The 17,968-nt window shown below is 37.5% G+C and overlaps 2 protein-coding genes across 2 annotated transcripts; both read right to left on the bottom strand.

Annotated features, from left to right (window-relative positions):
* Positions 1-784: 784 nt before the first annotated feature.
* Positions 785-3,876, bottom strand: LOC103456019 (rac-like GTP-binding protein ARAC1). The gene is made up of 7 exons (XM_070808057.1): positions 3,193-3,876; positions 2,417-2,504; positions 2,218-2,327; positions 2,039-2,102; positions 1,762-1,826; positions 1,608-1,673; positions 785-1,125 (listed from the first exon to the last, which is right to left on the bottom strand). The coding sequence occupies exons 1-7, from the start codon at positions 3,289-3,291 to the stop codon at positions 1,024-1,026; spliced, it is 594 nt and encodes a 197-aa protein (XP_070664158.1). The 5' UTR covers positions 3,292-3,876; the 3' UTR covers positions 785-1,023.
* A 2,756-nt stretch (positions 3,877-6,632) lies between these two features.
* Positions 6,633-14,578, bottom strand: LOC103400581 (3-dehydroquinate synthase, chloroplastic). The gene is given in 12 exon segments (XM_070811512.1): positions 6,633-6,728; positions 6,730-6,765; positions 6,852-6,990; positions 7,034-7,113; positions 7,230-7,311; positions 7,313-7,366; positions 7,642-7,856; positions 12,969-13,150; positions 13,153-13,196; positions 14,066-14,106; positions 14,196-14,346; positions 14,505-14,578. Coding segments are annotated over 12 exon segments (1,194 nt in total).
* Positions 14,579-17,968: the final 3,390 nt, after the last annotated feature.

The following is a 17,968-nucleotide window of genomic DNA, read 5'->3' as shown; positions in this document are numbered from 1 at the left end:
TAAAGCCATTTCTCTAATTTTTTTCCCCTTCTAATATAACAGCACATTTACACCAAGAGGATTCGGGACTTAAGATCTGCCACACAATGGACAAGCTATAATAATTTGGTTTGAACTCATCTTCGATGAAATTTGAAACTAAGACCTCACAAGTGAAGAAATACCAGAAAAGAATTACTATTGCACCATAGTACTAAATTTACAACGCCTCCCACTAGCTTTTGAAACTTGAAAGTACATTATTTTTTCAAGGACAATTGGCTACAACTTGGGCTTAGAAGGACACCTTGCTGAACCAAACCACCAGTTCCTCAAACTTAGCCCACCAATATTTGCTATTAATCAACCGAGTAGCGATTTTGACACTCCTCTTTTATAACTTACCAACAGGACGAGTGCAGGAAGCTAAAAGATGAGCGTTACAAAACAACTAGCCTAATAATCTCATGCGAAGCGATGCATTGTGTTGAGGCAAACCACAAAAATGAAAACTAAACGCATACACCAATTTTTAGTTGTGACGGGAACACAAGTGGTACACGTGTTTTAATATGAATGGTGAGAAATTGTATTTTTTAAGGTATTAACTTTTTAGCACATATATCCTACCATTTGTTTAGTGACACGTGATGCACTACCCCGTGTACCAGTCACACTGACAAATCTCTCCAAGCCTTCAAGCACACCAGACGGTAATAGTATTACTGTATCAATGCAAAGCGAGGTCGTCTTCCTAACTGGGAGTCCAGTCTATTAAAACAATATACGAAAATCAAAACCGGAGTTAAGAAAAAGTTGCCAACCATAGAATTCAACAATTAAGGGATCACAACAGTTCCAAGAATGCAACACCAAACCACCTGATGCTTTCACAGAGAGATCCATACGATCGTCAAACGCGACAACTTACTGACTCCAACTTCTTCAGGACAAAAAGGGAAAAACGAGATTTAGGGAACAAGGGGGTGTGAGGGAGTACACGCAGGATGGCTGGTCATTATCTCTTTACACCTATTTTCCAAATCACAATATGGAGCATGCCTTCCCCTTGCCGCCTTCCTTTTTCTTCTGCTTCGGAGGTTGAAGGACAACCCTGATGGCTGCATCAAAGACCCCTTTCACATTCTGCAGTCGCAAGCACACGGCATAAGTCACAGTTCAGGCATGAAAAATACCCCCTCATAAGACCAACTCCAATGGTGGGCTAAAAGCCAAATTACCCCCCAAAATTTCCCCCCAAACCCACTCCAACCCAAGGCGAAAATTTGGGCTAAATGCTAAATGCTAAACCAAGGCCAAATTCCCCCCAAAATTTAGCCCAGAAATCGGAATTTAAATTTTTCAATATTTATCGGAATTTAAATTTTTTTAGATTAAAATGTTCATAAAATTAATTTACGATAATCTACATATTTTTTTTTAAAAATTTAATTTAACAAAAAAAAAGCCTAAGTTCATTCTTTAATAATCATGGGCTAAAATTTTAGGCTAGAACGGTTGAAACAAAAAAACTGTTTCTGGGCTAAAAGCTAAATTTTCCAGGCTAAAATATTTAGCTTTTAGCCCAACCATTGGAGATGGTCTGATGCAATAGATAATATAAATACCTGCTGAGTTTTTGAACTGCACTCGATGTAAGCTGGTGCTCCAATTAGCTTCCTGAGCTCCTCTCCCTACAACGGTAGAGATATAAATCTTAATTATAAGGAAGAAGAAAAGATGATAAGGCACAGGGATGGTCAACAAAGACAAGAACGTTACTTGAGCGGTAGTAATTGGGACAGCACCAGGATGGTCAATAAAGAACTGCTTGTCGTCCCGAAGATCTGGCTCATTAAATTTTTATGATAAAAGAACAATAAGAAGGGCCCTCCTTAAAGACATTTCGCAGTTAGAACTATCATTGAATAAAAACACCCAATGTGTTCAAACAAAGGGCCCATTATCTCAAGATTTATCTACGGTTGAGGAATAAGATTTAATAAAGCGGCCGAAACTTTTTTTACATATCTACAAAGTAGAAAGATAAAAATTTTACCAAGCTTTGTTCCAACGAGAATGATCGGAACACCAGGCGCATAATGCTTCAATTCCGGGATCCACTGGAAAGGAAATCAATATATTTGAGATTCATCATCAGATCATCAAGGTAAAGACAGAACAGTCATAATCAGTAGCACATTTTGTACACATACATCCCATATAGCAAAATCTCACCTTCTTGGACACATTTTCATAGCTGGCTTTGCTGATGAGAGAGAACGCCAGTATAAACACATCAGCGCCACGATAACTCAAAGGTCTTAATCTATTGTAATCCTCCTGTCCTGTTGCATAAAAAATAAATTCAGACCTCAAACACATATATGCATACAACCCCTAGTCAACAAAAACCGAAGTGACAATGCAAATTTACCAGCTGTGTCCCATAGCCCCAGGTTAACAGTGCTCCCATTCACGACCACGTTTGCACTGAAATTGTCGAAAACAGTTGGCACGTAATCCTGTTTTCCACCACAATACGGAATAAAGTTATAAACCGTACATCATAACGACAAATGATCACCCCTTCCTTTCAAGTTATAAACCTTAACAATATGAAATCACAAACAACCACATTGCAAAAAGTTTGGAAGTTCAGACATTCTAGGGAGAAAAGATTTAAAATTTCATCAAATAACATCTTATAGGCAGAATAGCTAAAGCAAAATCCCAAAAATCTAAAGAACTCCTATAAAACACCTTAATCCAAACATCCGAGGAATTAAATCAAGAGTAGAAAAAGAATTTAAAAATCCCAAATAACCCACTTATTTTCAAACCTTTCACATTTGATTGCCCCTCCAAAAAAGGGGCAATTTTGACAAAAATTAATACCATTCCAATTATTTGCACCCAATGCTTTCCTAAAACAGTCAAATATCGTCAGCAAGATTGAGCTAAAAATAATATAAAATCAGTGAATAGCACCACCAGAAACAAAAGGAACAATAAAAAACATATTCAAAGCATTCGGCATCAAACTTCCCCAGAACTAAAAAAAAAAAAAAAAAAAAAAAAAAAACCAATTAAAAGCAATAAATCAATTACCAAATGCATTCCACCTATTGCAACAATGGCGCACTAAATTAAAATTCCCAAAAAAGGAAGGGAAATTAAAGCGAATTGGGAATTGGGGAATTCAAGACTTACGGTGGGGAAGGTGTTGCTGGTGTAGGAGATAAGCAGACACGTCTTGCCCACAGCCCCGTCCCCAACCGTGACGCACTTTATGAACCTGGACGCGCTCATTTTCTCTCTCTCTCTCACTTTCTCGAGAAAAACCCAAGCCCCAGATCTTCGAACCTGAGGACCCGATCTTCTTCTTCTCCTTCCTCCTCCTCCTCTTCAATTACACATCTGTGGCGCGATCGAAATCCGGACGATTCACGACGAAACCTAACCCTAATTCTGGCAAATGGGGGGGGGCAATCGAGAGAGAAAAGAGAAGAAAAAGATTGGGGGAGTTCGGAAGGGGAAAATTGGAAGGAGAAAAATGGGCGAATGTGGGTCTTGTGCGGGGGTCTGGAAGCTCCACGGAAGAGAAAAGAGGAGAGATAGCGAGACAAAAATGGCGGACTATTTTTTTGGCCGCGAATTTTATTTGCCGTTGAAGCGTTCGTTGAGCAACAAACTCTCCAACTTAGCTGCGAGTCTGTGACTGAGATTCTCTCTCTCCTCTGTCTCTCTCTCCCCTCTTTCTCTCTCCTCTCTGTTTTTCTTTCTTTCTGCGCTCTAATCGCGAGGAAGTTGGGTCCGGTTATATGTGTGTGGGTCGGATTTTTGAGGTTTTTTTTTCAAAAGATTTTTGAGGTTGGTGGGGATGAAAAGTGAAATGAAACAAAGGGATTTATTTTTCTTGTTGTGATCTTAAGTCTTGTCTGTGTGATTTTAATTTTTACCCCTTTAATTTGGAAATCGATTATCAATTTAAGGTAATTCGGGATTGGTTCGCTACTATCCACGTGGAATTGTTCCACAATTTTTGTTTATGTTGTTGGCCTTGGAGAGTTTGACGTGTTATGTTGCTGGATTGTCGTTATGGCTAATTAGTTGGAGATTCTTATTTTGGTTTGTATTCCAGATACAAAGTATGACACGATATAAAACATCAGATGTATGCGAAAGAAACCTGGCTCGCTTGGTATATTCGTACATAAGAGTCTAATTGTCCGCATAGTAGTGTTTTTGCAAATTCTGACATGTTATGTTATCATCATGTCAATCTTTCCCAATAATTCGTGACAAAGAAATAATCACAACCCAAGTTTGATGAGGATGATTAGTAGAGATAATCATAAATAGATAAGAATCCTTTCACATCTAGTCTCATGGATTTTTAATTGGATTCTTGTTTTCAAGAAGAGTTATTTTTGTGCTATGCATAATTTTTTTTCTTTTTTATTTATGGGATCAGAGTGAGTCTTAGTCAACGGAAAGGTTGCTCTTTTGTAACAAAAAAATCACTAGTTCGAATCGTGGAAATAACTTCATTGCAACGTAAAGGTAAGGCTGCATATTAGATGTTTCTCCTGCAACCCTTGCTTTGCAAAGAGCCTTGTTGGCTTGGGGCCGTCCTTTTAGTTTATTAGATCACAATGATGGTGATATGTTCTAATTGTCAATTAGTTGACGATTATTTTGGCCTTAACCTAACTGTACTTGATTTGAGCGATACTAACATGTGAAATTATTGTATGGTACTATAATACTATCACACGATATAACGTTATACTCGTATCTTAACATGTGCTTTAAATATTGATATATTAGATGAAAACTACCGTACCAACTTATGCTTGCCAATGAATGTGTGGTAGAAGAGGTGGTTGGAATTTGATAGAGTATAATTTACATGACAGCAACCACATCAAACCCACAATACAAGAATAATTCCATGAAAAATTATTAATTTCTTGAGGTACAAGATAATTAACTAAGATTATGGAAAGTTTGGAGGCCTAATGGATTTGGTCTGAAAGGCTTTTTGGGCAATTTGAGATTTTTATTACAAACGTTATTATTATTTTAAACTACATCGATCATAAAGTATGAAAATAGTTTAAAATCAAGACGCAATAAACTGAATAGGAGGCTTTATTCGTCGGATTATTTATCAATTGCGACCAAATTGATATTAAATATTGAAATTTTAAGGAAAAGTATATATTTTGAAACATCCACTTACGTTGTAAAATCGGAGTAGAGTTCTCTTCCCTCCTAATTTTTCTCTCAATCTCCCTTCTCTCCCCTCTCCTCCTATTTAAACGGTTATAATTAAGTTATATCAATTGTGTTGACTTTTTTTTTATAGAAAGAGCAAAACAGAGAGGAAAGTGTGAGAGAATGAGAGGGAATGATAGGAGATTAGGAGGGATTACGAGGGGGAAGAATTAAATATGATTAGGGCAGAATCGGCAGATTGGACAGAAGATCTTCTGGCGATGCCAAAGCTGTCTGTCCTCCTCCAATGACATTATGGAACAGTTGCATTGCCACCTTAAAAGTACAGGGCAGCAATGTTTATCCAATTTTGGAATTTGAATTGCAAGGCTGGAAAGAAAAAGGCCAAAACTACTCATCTAGCATAGAAAAGCTTATATGCAACCCAGACGATAAGGGTGTCATTGATTTGAGTTTGTCCCACATGGTTATGTATTTTAACTTATTTATAAGGCATTGACTAATTGGTTTGAGATTTAACTACTTCGAAATTCCAGTTGCATGTAAGTTCTTCTCCATTTGGCTGATAAGAGGTATAAAAAGAAACGAAAAAATAATGGTCGTGGCTATTTCTAAGTGATTCGATGAAAAGCTGAGATCAAATACTTTCATGACGTCAAGGTAAAGGTGCTCCAACCAAATCATGCAATGCTATATGGAAAACTTAAATCACGTGACATAATGTTAAAAACCGGGATGTTGAGTGTTGTTTAAGGTTAAGGAGTTCCTTGAAAAATTGGAACTAGAAAAGAAGAGAAGAGCTTGGCTTCTTAAGGTTAAAGAGTTCCTTCTCAAAATACTTTGTGGCCTACTCACAAACTATATGCTTACGATCAAAATCGTTCATATTATAAATCACCATGTAAAGATCTACTTTGTAAAACATCAATAAAACTAAGATCGTTTAGTTGATCACCTGTAACAAATAGATAGACGGTTCGTAATTCTTTTACCCAATCCGTTTATCTATTTTTATACATTCCCATGACTAAACAACCTTAGTTTTAATTAATTTTTGTATAGATAATCTTTACATAGTATGAGTGATTCCGATCAGAAGCACAAAATACTGTGGATATATAGGGTCTTGAGGTATTTTAGAGAGGAGGTCCTTGAGGAGCCAAGTCTTTCTCAGAACTTGCATATATTACATTCACGATTTCCATAAAAGAAGCAAGAGTTGAATAAATGGTTTCCCATGCTTACTGTAAATACAACAGTTTCTAAAATTACAACTTGGTCTGCCAATAAATTTAGGGGAAGCTAAGGGCATCTAAAACATAGGGGCAAAGTACACGGACAAGTGGACGACTAAAATACAAAAACCACGAAACGCAGGTGAGGAACTAGCACACATCTAGTGCGGATCATCAGCACTTCCAAAATGCATGGAGTGTTTCGTCGAGGGCCTTTCTATCATATTCGCCGGTGAAGACACAGTTTCCCAAAGGACCTTTCTGAAGGTCTGAGCCTTAGTAACCCATCAGCTACCTTCTTATCAACCTGCCATGCCGAAAGAAGACGGATGCATTAACAAACAAGCAAAGAAGTTACTGAGCTTCTATGAACTTACACTGCCATTCTCTTACCGCCATTACAGGTCTGAACATCTCGATCATCACAGATTCAGCAGGTGCAATAGGTAACTTGGACTGCTTAAAAATGTTGGTAGTTCGCTTCACGAGTGCATCATCAATCCAGACAAGGCGGTCACCTAGCACACAAGCTCTTAAAACATTGAGGAATAATTTTGTAAGGGAAAGAAGTGTACATGCATAAATGTCTTACCGTGCCAGCTGCAACAGCTTCTCCATGGAGCCAGTTCCCATTGCCGACCCCAGTTTCTTTTGCCTGAAAATACATCGCATTTCATCCGAAATATTTAATTAGATAGGGGATTTAACAGAATATAACAAAAGGCGAAGATAACTTGTCAAAGTACATAGGCTTTCAACACCTAATTGTACAAAACAAAAACTCATATGACCAAATGTATGACCCAAATTCAGTATAGCCCTCACTCCACTTTCATTCTCGTCCAAGGACAAGCTCAGCCTTGATTTCACACGACCGCTTTATAGCATAAGCCAATGCCGCTGGATCCCTGCATGCACCAACTATACTCAATGTAACTAACCTAATATGCATCCTGTGCAGGAACGAGATTATTCACGAAGCTTCAACAGACTAGAAAAGATAAAATGGCGACATTGTTACAGCCTTAAAGTCATAACCACTGGCAGTGACAAGACTCTCTCTTAATTTGATGTCCCGTAACATTTATCATGTGAAATAGAACATGAATTGAAAGGAATATGCAGCATGGTGCTGGCTCCAGAAACTTTTTGCTGTTACTTACTCTCGGTGTAAATTTCATACCTTGCCATTATTGCCTGAATATTCCTCTCCTGCCCTTCAAAGAAATCTGCATCTCTAACAAGCCCACACTTAATGGCCTCCGCAAGCCCTGATGCCAGTTCCCGATCTGGTAATGTGTTCAATGTGTCTGTGTCAATAAGCGTACACCGAGGTTGGTAAAAAGAACCGATCAAGTTCTTCCCAAGAGAGTGGTTTATAGCAGTTTTTGTTGGAAGCTAACCAGCTCCTGGAGTCGGGGAGTCGAAGGCAGCAAGATACTCCCGAGCAAAAGGATGTCATCTGCATCGAAGAAGAAGAAAGAAAATGAAGGGTTCTAGTCTCCAACGGCTAGTTTTGTTTTTAAATGTTTGTGTAAGTGTGTGAGTGACAAGTGTACACTCCAGATTAAATCATTTAACCCCAAAATGAAGGGTTAAGATGTAATCTGGAGTAGTAAGGCTTAATGGTTGTTAAAGCCTCTTGTCAATCACCTTTTGTAGAAAGTATGGGTGATGGAAATGCACCATACTCTTGTGTAAAAAAATCACTCTACTTATTCAATTAAGTCTGCTGCATTATTTGCATAGCAGAAACCAATCTCCAAGTTATCTTTTTCAATTTCTCTACTATCCTACCTAAAAGAAACCGATTCAAACACTCAATCAAAGACACAAAAGAAACAAACTTTATCATGGCCTCAGAGCTTTGTTATTGATCTTACAACTTTCGGGGCGTAATCTGTGCAAGATAAGATCTTTGGGAGCACCAACGTAGTGTCTTCTATAACAATAATCAACAAACAATTCTGGAAATGAAAGGATCCAGCAGTAGCAGTGAGCTAAAAGCTCCAGTCTTTGATGGGGAGAATTATGATTTTTGGAGAATAAGAATGACAACCATTTTCAAATCCTATGATCTATGGGATATGGTTCAACATGGGTATGAACTACCTGAGATGGAGATCGATGCTCTAGAGGAGGATCTCACAGAAACACAACTCAAAACACTGAAGCAGAATCGGATGGAGGATGCTAGAGCACTTGGAATCATTCAAGGTGCTGTCTCAGACACCATTTTTCCGAGGATAGCAAATGAAGAGACTGCAAAGGGAGCTTGGGAAGTTTTACAGCAAGAATACAGAGGAGACACCAAAGTTAGAAAGGTAAAACTTCAGTCCCTTAGAAGAGATTTTGAGTATACAAGAATGAGGGAAAATGAGCTGTTAAAAGACTACTTCACTAGGCTGTTTGATGTTGTAAACAAGATGAAAACATATGGTGAGGAACTGCCTAATGAAAGAATTGTCCAAAAACTGTTGATTAGTTTGACTAAACCCTATGATTCAATAGTGAGTGTTATAGAAGAAACCAAAGACACTGAAACACTCAGTGTACAAGAGGTGATGGCATCCTTAAGAGCTTTTGATCAAAGGCTCGAGAGGCATGCTGACTCTGCACCTGAGAAAGCCTTTCAAACACTCAATGTTGGATCTAGCAGTCAAGCCAGTGCAAGCAATCAGAAACCACAGTGGAAGGGCAAAAGCAAGAAATGGGAAGGAAAAGGGTATCACAACTCAAGACCTAACCAAGGCAGCAACACCAATGTAGGTCCAAGAACCAAGCAGCAATGTAGGCACTGTGATAAATTCCACCTTGGAGAGTGTTGGTTCAAGGACAAGCCTAGATGCCACAAATGCAACAGGTTTGGGCACATTATGAAGGACTGCAGATCAAAGAATGTGCAACAAGTAAACTGTGCAAATCAAGTGGAAGAAGAAGCAAATGTGTTCTGTGCTTTCAATGCAAAAATGGAGAGAAACAATGAAGTGTGGTACATTGACAGTGGCTGCAGCAACCACATGACTGCACATGAGTCTTTACTTATTGACATCGACACAAACTTCACTGGAAAAGTGAAAATGGGTGATGGAAACATTGTCAAAGCCACTGGAAGAGGAACTCTGGTTATCAACACCAAGAAAGGAAGAAGATGTATAAGGGAGGTGATGCTAGTGCCTGGATTGGATGAAAATCTACTTAGTGTGGGTCAAATGATGGAGCATGGCTATTTCCTACTCTTTGGGGGGACTGTGGTTGAGATCTATGATGACAGATCCCTATCAAACTTGGTGACCAAAGTGGAAGTGAAAAACAGAAGCTTTCCACTTGTACTGAAGTACTTAGAAGAAGTGGCAAAGAAAGCAAGTGTGACAAGTTCTATGAAACTATGGCACAAGAGACTTGGTCATTTAAACATGACAAGCTTACAAAATCTGCAAAAGGATGAAATGGTGCAAGGTATACCAAAAATGGATCAATGCAATGAAATCTGTGAAGGGTGTGTGTTTGGCAAGCATCACAGAGATTCATTTGAAGCTGGAAAGGCTTGGAGGGCAACAAAGCCACTCGAATTGATTCACTCAGATGTGTGTGGACCAATGAGAACAACAACAATCAGTGGAAACAGGTATTTCCTAACCTTCATTGATGATTATTCACGGATGTGTTGGGTGTATTTCATGAGGTTCAAGTCTGAGGTATTCACAATATTCAAGAAGTTTAAGGCAATGGTGGAATTGCAAAGTGGATACCAAATCAAAAGACTAAGAAGTGATAGGGGTGGTGAGTACACCTCACATGAGTTCAATGTATTTTGTGAAGATGTAGGGTTGGAGAAGCAACTCACTGTGGCATATACACCACAACAGAATGGGATTGCAGAAAGGAAGAATAGGACTATAGTCGAAATGGCTAAGTCTATGATGCATGAGAAGAACATGCCTTATAAATTTTGGGGTGAAGCTGTGAACACCTCAGTGTATCTATTGAATAGGTGTCCTACTAAGGCATTGGAGAAGAAGACTCCATTTGAAGTGTTCAGTGGAAGGAAGCCTTCTGTGAAGCATCTGAGAGTGTTTGGCTCAGTATGCTACAATCTCATCCCTCATCAACTAAGGCACAAGTTGGAGAAATCAAGTAACAAAGGTGTTTTTGTAGGCTATGGTACCAGTGAGAAAGGATACAGAGTTTATAATGTATTGACTCAAAGGATAATCCTATCAAGGGATGTTATCTTTGATGAAGACTCAATGTGGAACTGGGATACAATGGTAGAGGAAAAGGACAGTGTCTCTCTACAAATTGACCTAAACAAAAGGCAAACAAGGGAGCCTATAGAGACCTCAGTTCAAGAAGAAGTCACAGATAATGGTGACATACAAGGGACCCCACAGCAAGCTACTATGAGTCCACAATCAAGTCAATCACAGACAACAACTCCTAGTTCAACTCCAGTAAGATTGAGAAATCTGGATGAGATTTATGCTACATGTAATTACTGTGTAGTAGAACCAGAAACGTATGAAGAAGCTGAGAAAGACAAAGCTTGGAAGAAAGCAATGAAGGAAGAGCTTGAAATGATAGAAAAGAATGACACTTGGGAACTTGTAAATCGACCAAGTGAGAAGCCTGTGATTGGTGTAAAATGGGTGTACAAAGTGAAGCTAAATCTAGATGGTTCTGTGCAAAAGAACAAGGCCAGGTTAGTGGCCAAAGGTTACTCACAGAAACCTGGTGTAGACTTCAATGAAACCTTTGCTCCAGTAGCAAGGTTAGACACCATAAGGACCTTGATAGCACTAGCAGCCAAGAAGGGTTGGAAGCTGCATCAATTGGATGTTAAATCTGCATTTCTAAATGGAGTGCTAGAGGAGGAAGTGTTTGTGGAACAACCTCAAGGGTTCACAAATCAAGAGTTTCCAGAAAAAGTGTACAAGTTGAGGAAGGCTCTTTATGGCCTAAAACAAGCTCCAAGAGCTTGGTACAGTGAGATTGATTCATATTTCATTGAGAAAGGATTTCAGAAAAGTCCTAGTGAAGCTACACTCTACACCAAGACAGAAAGCAACAACAAGACACTCATTGTCTCAATCTATGTGGATGATGTTGTCTACACTGGAAATGATGCTGCAATGATGGAAGAGTTCAAGGAAGAAATGATGAAGAGGTACGAGATGACTGACCTAGGCCTCTTGCATCATTTTCTTGGCATTGGGGTAATTCAAAAAGCAAGTAGCATCTTTATTCATCAAAAGAAGTATGCTGAAACTTTGCTTGAAAAGTTTGGTTTGAAAGGTTGCAAACCAGTTTCTACACCCTTAATTGCAAATGAGAAGCTCAAGAAGGAGGATGGAAGTGAACCTGCAGATGCTAGTCTCTATAAAAGCATTGTTGGCAGTCTATTGTATCTAACTGCAACAAGGCCGGATCTGATGTTCTCAGCAAGCCTACTTTCTAGGTTTATGCAGAATCCTAGCAAGATACATATGGGCACGGCTAAGAGAGTGCTAAGATATGTGCAAGGAACTCTTGATTATGGGATCAAATATGAGATGGGAAAGTCATCTATTCTAATTGGATTCTGTGACAGTGACTGGGGTGGCAGTGAGGATGATAGTAGAAGCACATCGGGCTATGCTTTCACTTTCGGATCAGGGGTTTTTTCATGGGCCTCTGTGAAGCAACAAAGTGTTGCACTGTCCACAGCCGAGGCAGAGTATGTAAGTGCATCAGAAGCTACATCTCAAGCCATTTGGCTAAGGTTCATACTTAAAGATTTTGGCGAATTGCAAGTTGAAGCCACACCACTTCTGTGTGACAACACCTCTGCAATTGCCATGACTAAAAACCCAGTATTTCATCAGAGAACAAAACACATCAAGAGAAGATATCATTTCATCAGAGAAGCATTGCAAGACAACACAATCAAGCTAATCTATTGCAGCACAGAAGATCAGATCGCAGACATATTCACAAAAGCACTACCGAAGGAGAGATTCAATTACCTGAGGGGTTTGCTCGGATTGACTCCCAGAAGCAGTTTAGAAGGGAGTGTTGGAAGCTAACCAGCTCCTGGAGTCGGGGAGTCGAAGGCAGCAAGATACTCCCGAGCAAAAGGATGTCATCTGCATCGAAGAAGAAGAAAGAAAATGAAGGGTTCTAGTCTCCAACGGCTAGTTTTGTTTTTAAATGTTTGTGTAAGTGTGTGAGTGACAAGTGTACACTCCAGATTAAATCATTTAACCCCAAAATGAAGGGTTAAGATGTAATCTGGAGTAGTAAGGCTTAATGGTTGTTAAAGCCTCTTGTCAATCACCTTTTGTAGAAAGTATGGGTGATGGAAATGCACCATACTCTTGTGTAAAAAAATCACTCTACTTATTCAATTAAGTCTGCTGCATTATTTGCATAGCAGAAACCAATCTCCAAGTTATCTTTTTCAATTTCTCTACTATCCTACCTAAAAGAAACCGATTCAAACACTCAATCAAAGACACAAAAGAAACAAACTTTATCAGTTTTGCTGCCAACAGAAGAATCAACCTGCAAGTCGAGCAACGTAAAAATTTGATGCATGAGACATAATGAGCATAAGTGCATGATTGCTAGAAAAGGAGCCATAAAATTTGTCGGAATCTGAATGAAGTTAACACCCCGAAGGTAAGAAGCAGCAGCAAAGCCACAGATGTCCCAATCACGCCGCCTCCGAGCGCAACAAATTTACATCGCTGGTCCAGTATTTGTTGGAAATTTGAGTAGTTTTGAGTAGAAATTTATTTGTCCCACATTGGTCATTCCCAAAATGTTTTATTACTTTATAAGGCTTTGTCCTTTATAGAAAATGATTGGAGTAATAGGCCTGAAGACTAAAATTGAGCTCACCTTTGGGGTTGAGCTTTGGGATGTACTAATTAATTGGTAATTAATATTTTTAATATATAATTAATATATATTTAATTGTCAAAAGATGTATATTTAATATATAATTAATATATATTTAATTGTCAAAAGATGGGCCTTGGGGCTTTAATAATTAAATTAATTAATTATTTTTACCAACAGACTCATCTTTTCAGATGAAGTCTGAAGTGTGAAAACGCAGAAACAAAAACACCCTTTTCAGCAGATGTCTCCCAACAAATGCATCCCTTCCTCATATCTGTTGCGAACAGGTATAATCACATTATATAAACATCCATCTGCATGGCATTTAGAACACAGAAAAATCATAAATCTTCTCCTGCAATCATAAACATCTTTTCTAAGAGAACCACATTAATATTCGCCAGAAGTCAATTTTCCGGTGCTGGTTTATTAGCATATATATTTAAATCACAGATTGTTGACTTTTATCCAACAATAATTATAATTAATATATATTTAATTGCCAATTAATTAGTACACCCCAAAGCCCAACCCCAAAGGTGAACCCAATTTTAGTCTCCAGACCTATTACTCCAATCACTTTCTATAAAGGACAAAGCCTTATAAAGTGATAAAATCTTTTGGGAATGGTCAATGTGGGACAAAGAAATTTCTACTCAAATTACTCAAATTTCCAACAATACCCCACATTTGAGTTGAAATTTCATTCAAACTCCAACAGCCTTGACCCAATAGCCTTGTCAAACACTTTCATAAGAGTGTCCTGCCAGTTGAAGAACACGGTTACTCATTATTCAACTGGCCAAATGCAATCTTAAGGACTAAACTTCAAACGAGCATTTAGATACTCACCATGTTCTTACACTTCTCATCATCGGGTAAAATCACCCTCTCAACTGACACATTCGGGTTATCTCTTGTCAAAGCCTCAACAACTTTAACCAAGTACAACGGTGCAACTTTGGTGTTAGTGACCACAAGAACCATCTTTCCGTGAACATGCCTACGTTAACATAATAATCAACAATACGAACCACAACATCCACAAAACCGCAATTGAAACAAGGAAAAGAAGCTTGATTCTAAAAAAGAGAAAATTATAGCAACGTCTCTGAACTTTAACCCAATTGGAGTAATGATTCATCAACTAAAATATTTGACCTTTGGTCCCTAAACTCATCAAAGCGTGCAACCTTTTTATCAACTCCGTCATAACTTCCGTCGAAATAAATCATGTTGGAAGAACCATTGCTACAATTTGGTTAAGAAGCTTAATTCTATATTTGCATGTTGATTTAGCCTCACGTGCGTGTCTCATTTGACGGAAGTTCTAACAGAGTTGAAAAAAAATTGTAGTTGCACGCTTTGATGGGGACCAATGGTCACATAATTTTAGTTGAGAGACCATTGCTCTAATTAGTTAAAGTCGAGGGACATTGCAACAATTTACTCTTTAAAGAAAGCTAAAAGCTTGCACTTTTACCAACTCCATGTGAAAAAAATTTATCCCCTATTTTTTCCCTCTCCTTCCCTCTCCCTATTTGAACGGTCATGATTAAGCCACGTTAACATCTTACATTAATTTTTATATAAAAAGAGACAAAATAAAAAGTGTGAGAGGATGAGAGTGAAGTGTAGGGGAATAGGAAGGGAGAGACAAAATGAAAAAAAAAACCAGCATTTTCTACCATAGCAAATTTCTTTTGCTTTCGGAAAATTTACCCCATCAAAGAAATTTGCAAGAGCTTGCTTTGTTACTATATGAGAAAATTGTAGTAATGGTCCCTCAACTTTAACCTAATTAGAGTAATAGTCCCTCAACTAAAAATCTATGAGCATTGGTCCTTTAACTCCTCAATACATGTAGATATGGTCATTTTCTTCAACTCCGTTAGAACTTCCGTCAAAATGAGTCACATGTCCTGCACATGAGGCTGAATCGATGAGCAAATATGGAAAACCAAATCCGCCAAAAGCGAATTTAAATCATATTATTGCTAGCCTATTGTAAGGCTTAGCCTAATCCTCCACCCCCCCCAAGACCTACTCCAACCCTTGGAGTAAAACTCAAAATTTAGGTTTTAAACATACCCCAACTTAATTTAAGTTCTAAATCTATCCCAACTTGCTCCAATGACATGTGTATCCGTTCCATATCATTCCATTTTACTGAAATTGAGTTCATGCAGCATCTCAAAAGTCTAGGGACTAGCCTATTTGCCAATGTTATTCTTATTTTCGACAGAAGGAATGAGATTCATTTAATTTCTTTTTACATTTTTTTTAATGAAATCAAAAGTAAGATTAAATAAAAATTTACATCTTAAATTGACATAAAAATTGATATTTATAATACTATTCTTGTGTCTTGATACACTGACTTTCATTGCCAAGTCATCAAAAACAAAAAAAAAACACAATCACTCCAGCTCAGAGCAAAATCTTAAGCGTAACTGATTTATTATTTCTTCATCTTTTATTTTGTGATTAGTAATAAAAAATGGGAAGGGTTATTGGCACTTCAAAAATCTCATTCTACACTCCTCACAAATGTATTTTTCTTTCCAAATATAAAAAGTTTAGAGTGTAAAATGAGATTTTTGGAATGCCAATAACAATTTCCTAAAAAATAGTGAAACAACTACTACCAAGAGCTTTAGTCAACCATTACACTTTCCAATTTTTTATTTCATTGTGTATTTCATTTTCACTACTCACTATCTTTCGGTTGTAAAGGAAATGATTAAGAACACTATCGTATTGCGTATTAGGTGCCAACTGTTAACTATTTACATATACGTTTGCTTTGGCTTGAGTAAGCTCTTTGAAGAAACTTCGGTTAAGTTATGCTATAGAAAAAAATGATTAATGAATTTTTATCTCTTGAAAAGTATTCATTTGTTAGTTTTTTTTTTCTTTCCAAATTCTCCAATGTGTACACGTATGAAATAGGCCATTCAACAGTTTTTTGCTCAAATTCTCAATCTCATTAGCTATTAGCCTTTTGCGCAAGTAAGCTACATTTTTTTTTACAATGCAACGAAATTTTGGATACTTTTAAAATGAAGATTTGAATATTAAAATTAAAGCATTCAATACCACGAGGCGTTGTAGTCACATCCAATGCCTACTTTTCTTTTTAGCATAAAAGCACCTAAGCCCTATGGTTTCACAAAAAGCAAATTGTATTGCGCAACTCAAATAATTGAGTTGAATTTTGCACCACAAGAATCTCTTTTCTTCATCATTTTATGCATGGCATACGTGCATTAGGATTAGGTGTGCCCAAGGCTTTTGCTTTATTATATGTGAACTTTAACGAAAAATTTTCAGTACTGTTTACTTTTAACAAAAAATTATATTTTTACACTAAAAAGTCAATCTTGGTACAATTCACTTTACCCTTTATTTTGTCCTTATCATTAAAACTCAAAGTTTTCAAGCCATTTTCATTATTTTTCCTTTATTATATTGCAGCACTTCTCATGATAGTATCTTAAGCTTATTATCAATTTGGATTCGTTTGGATATGTTTTTAAAATGACTGAAAGCGTCTTTAGAGAAAATATTTTTTTGTTCTAAAAACACAAACACTTAAAATGCTTTCTGCAAGAAGCATTAGTTATGTGCTTCTTCTAGGAAGCATTTTAAGTGCTTTTTTTAAATTTACTTATATTTTTACCAAGGATTGGTTCTAAAAATATTTTCACCAAAAGTGTCTTCAGTCATTTTAAAAACATATCTAAACGAGTATTTATCTTTTGTAATTGTTTAGACATAAGGATAGTAAACTTTAAAGAATAAAGATTTGAGTATTAATTATAAATATTAAAATTAAAGATACTAGAGCTAAATGCAGCAAACGTCAATCGACTAGTAAATTAATAGTAGCCTCAACGGATTCCTTTTATAAGGCGGTGGAAACTAAAGAATTACTCTTCTATCTATTTCGATGTGGGACGGAAAAACATTTCCGCTATATCAATATGAAGAAATTGCATTCTTAACTTTCTGATGTGGATTTGAAGACTTGATACATAGAACATATAATTTTTGTTGGAACTAAATTTGCGCACCTCTGTGTGAGCGGTGGTTGAACATAAATTTGAGTAACCTTAGCAACCTGCAAAACAGTTAGATAACCATAAGCAAACCTTAGGCCAGGGGTGTGCCGGCCAAAGGCTCTCCAACAGTCAAGTTAGTGAATGATCTTTAGACTCAAGCATTGGACCAAATAATTCAAGTGTATATATTGCGTTACTGTAAATGAGCCATAGATTGGTGTGTTTATACCGTGGGAGAGAATTTTGTAGGATAGAATCCTCGTTCTAGGCCGGGAAAATTCTAGAGGATATCTAGTAAGTAGATATTGTATCATCTTAAAAGTGTGATTACTTGCGGCGCATGTTTGTCCCTAGATTGTAGGGATTCCAAGACTTATAGGATCTGATTGTGTCCATATCAAGATCAGATTGTGTGTCTTGCGGAACAAGCATGGTCATCCAAAGGAGTTGCTAGGACTCCGCCCATTGCCCCGGAGTAAGGTGATGGTAGCACCCTGCTTTGTCTCATACAGCTCTGCTTGGAGCTGGTAAGTTTATGACCAGACTTCTGAGGTAGCAGTA

Source organism: Malus domestica, chromosome 02, assembly GCF_042453785.1.
Source record: "Malus domestica chromosome 02, GDT2T_hap1".
Taxonomy (NCBI): domain Eukaryota; kingdom Viridiplantae; phylum Streptophyta; class Magnoliopsida; order Rosales; family Rosaceae; genus Malus; species Malus domestica.
This window is presented reverse-complemented; position numbering and strand designations above follow the sequence as displayed.

What these genes read in the sequence shown, in the direction of transcription:
- LOC103456019 (XM_070808057.1), bottom strand. Translation starts at nt 3,291, where the DNA reads ATGAGCGCGTCCAGGTTCATAAAGTGCGTCACGGTTGGGGACGGGGCT. An exon ending in CCAGCAACACCTTCCCCACC is followed by an intron (nt 2,505 to 3,192) that starts GTAAGTCTTGAA and finishes GGTGGAAAACAG; the next exon opens with GATTACGTGCCAACTGTTTT. An exon ending in GCAGTTCAAAAACTCAGCAG is followed by an intron (nt 1,126 to 1,607) that starts GTATTTATATTA and finishes TTGCGACTGCAG; the next exon opens with AATGTGAAAGGGGTCTTTGA.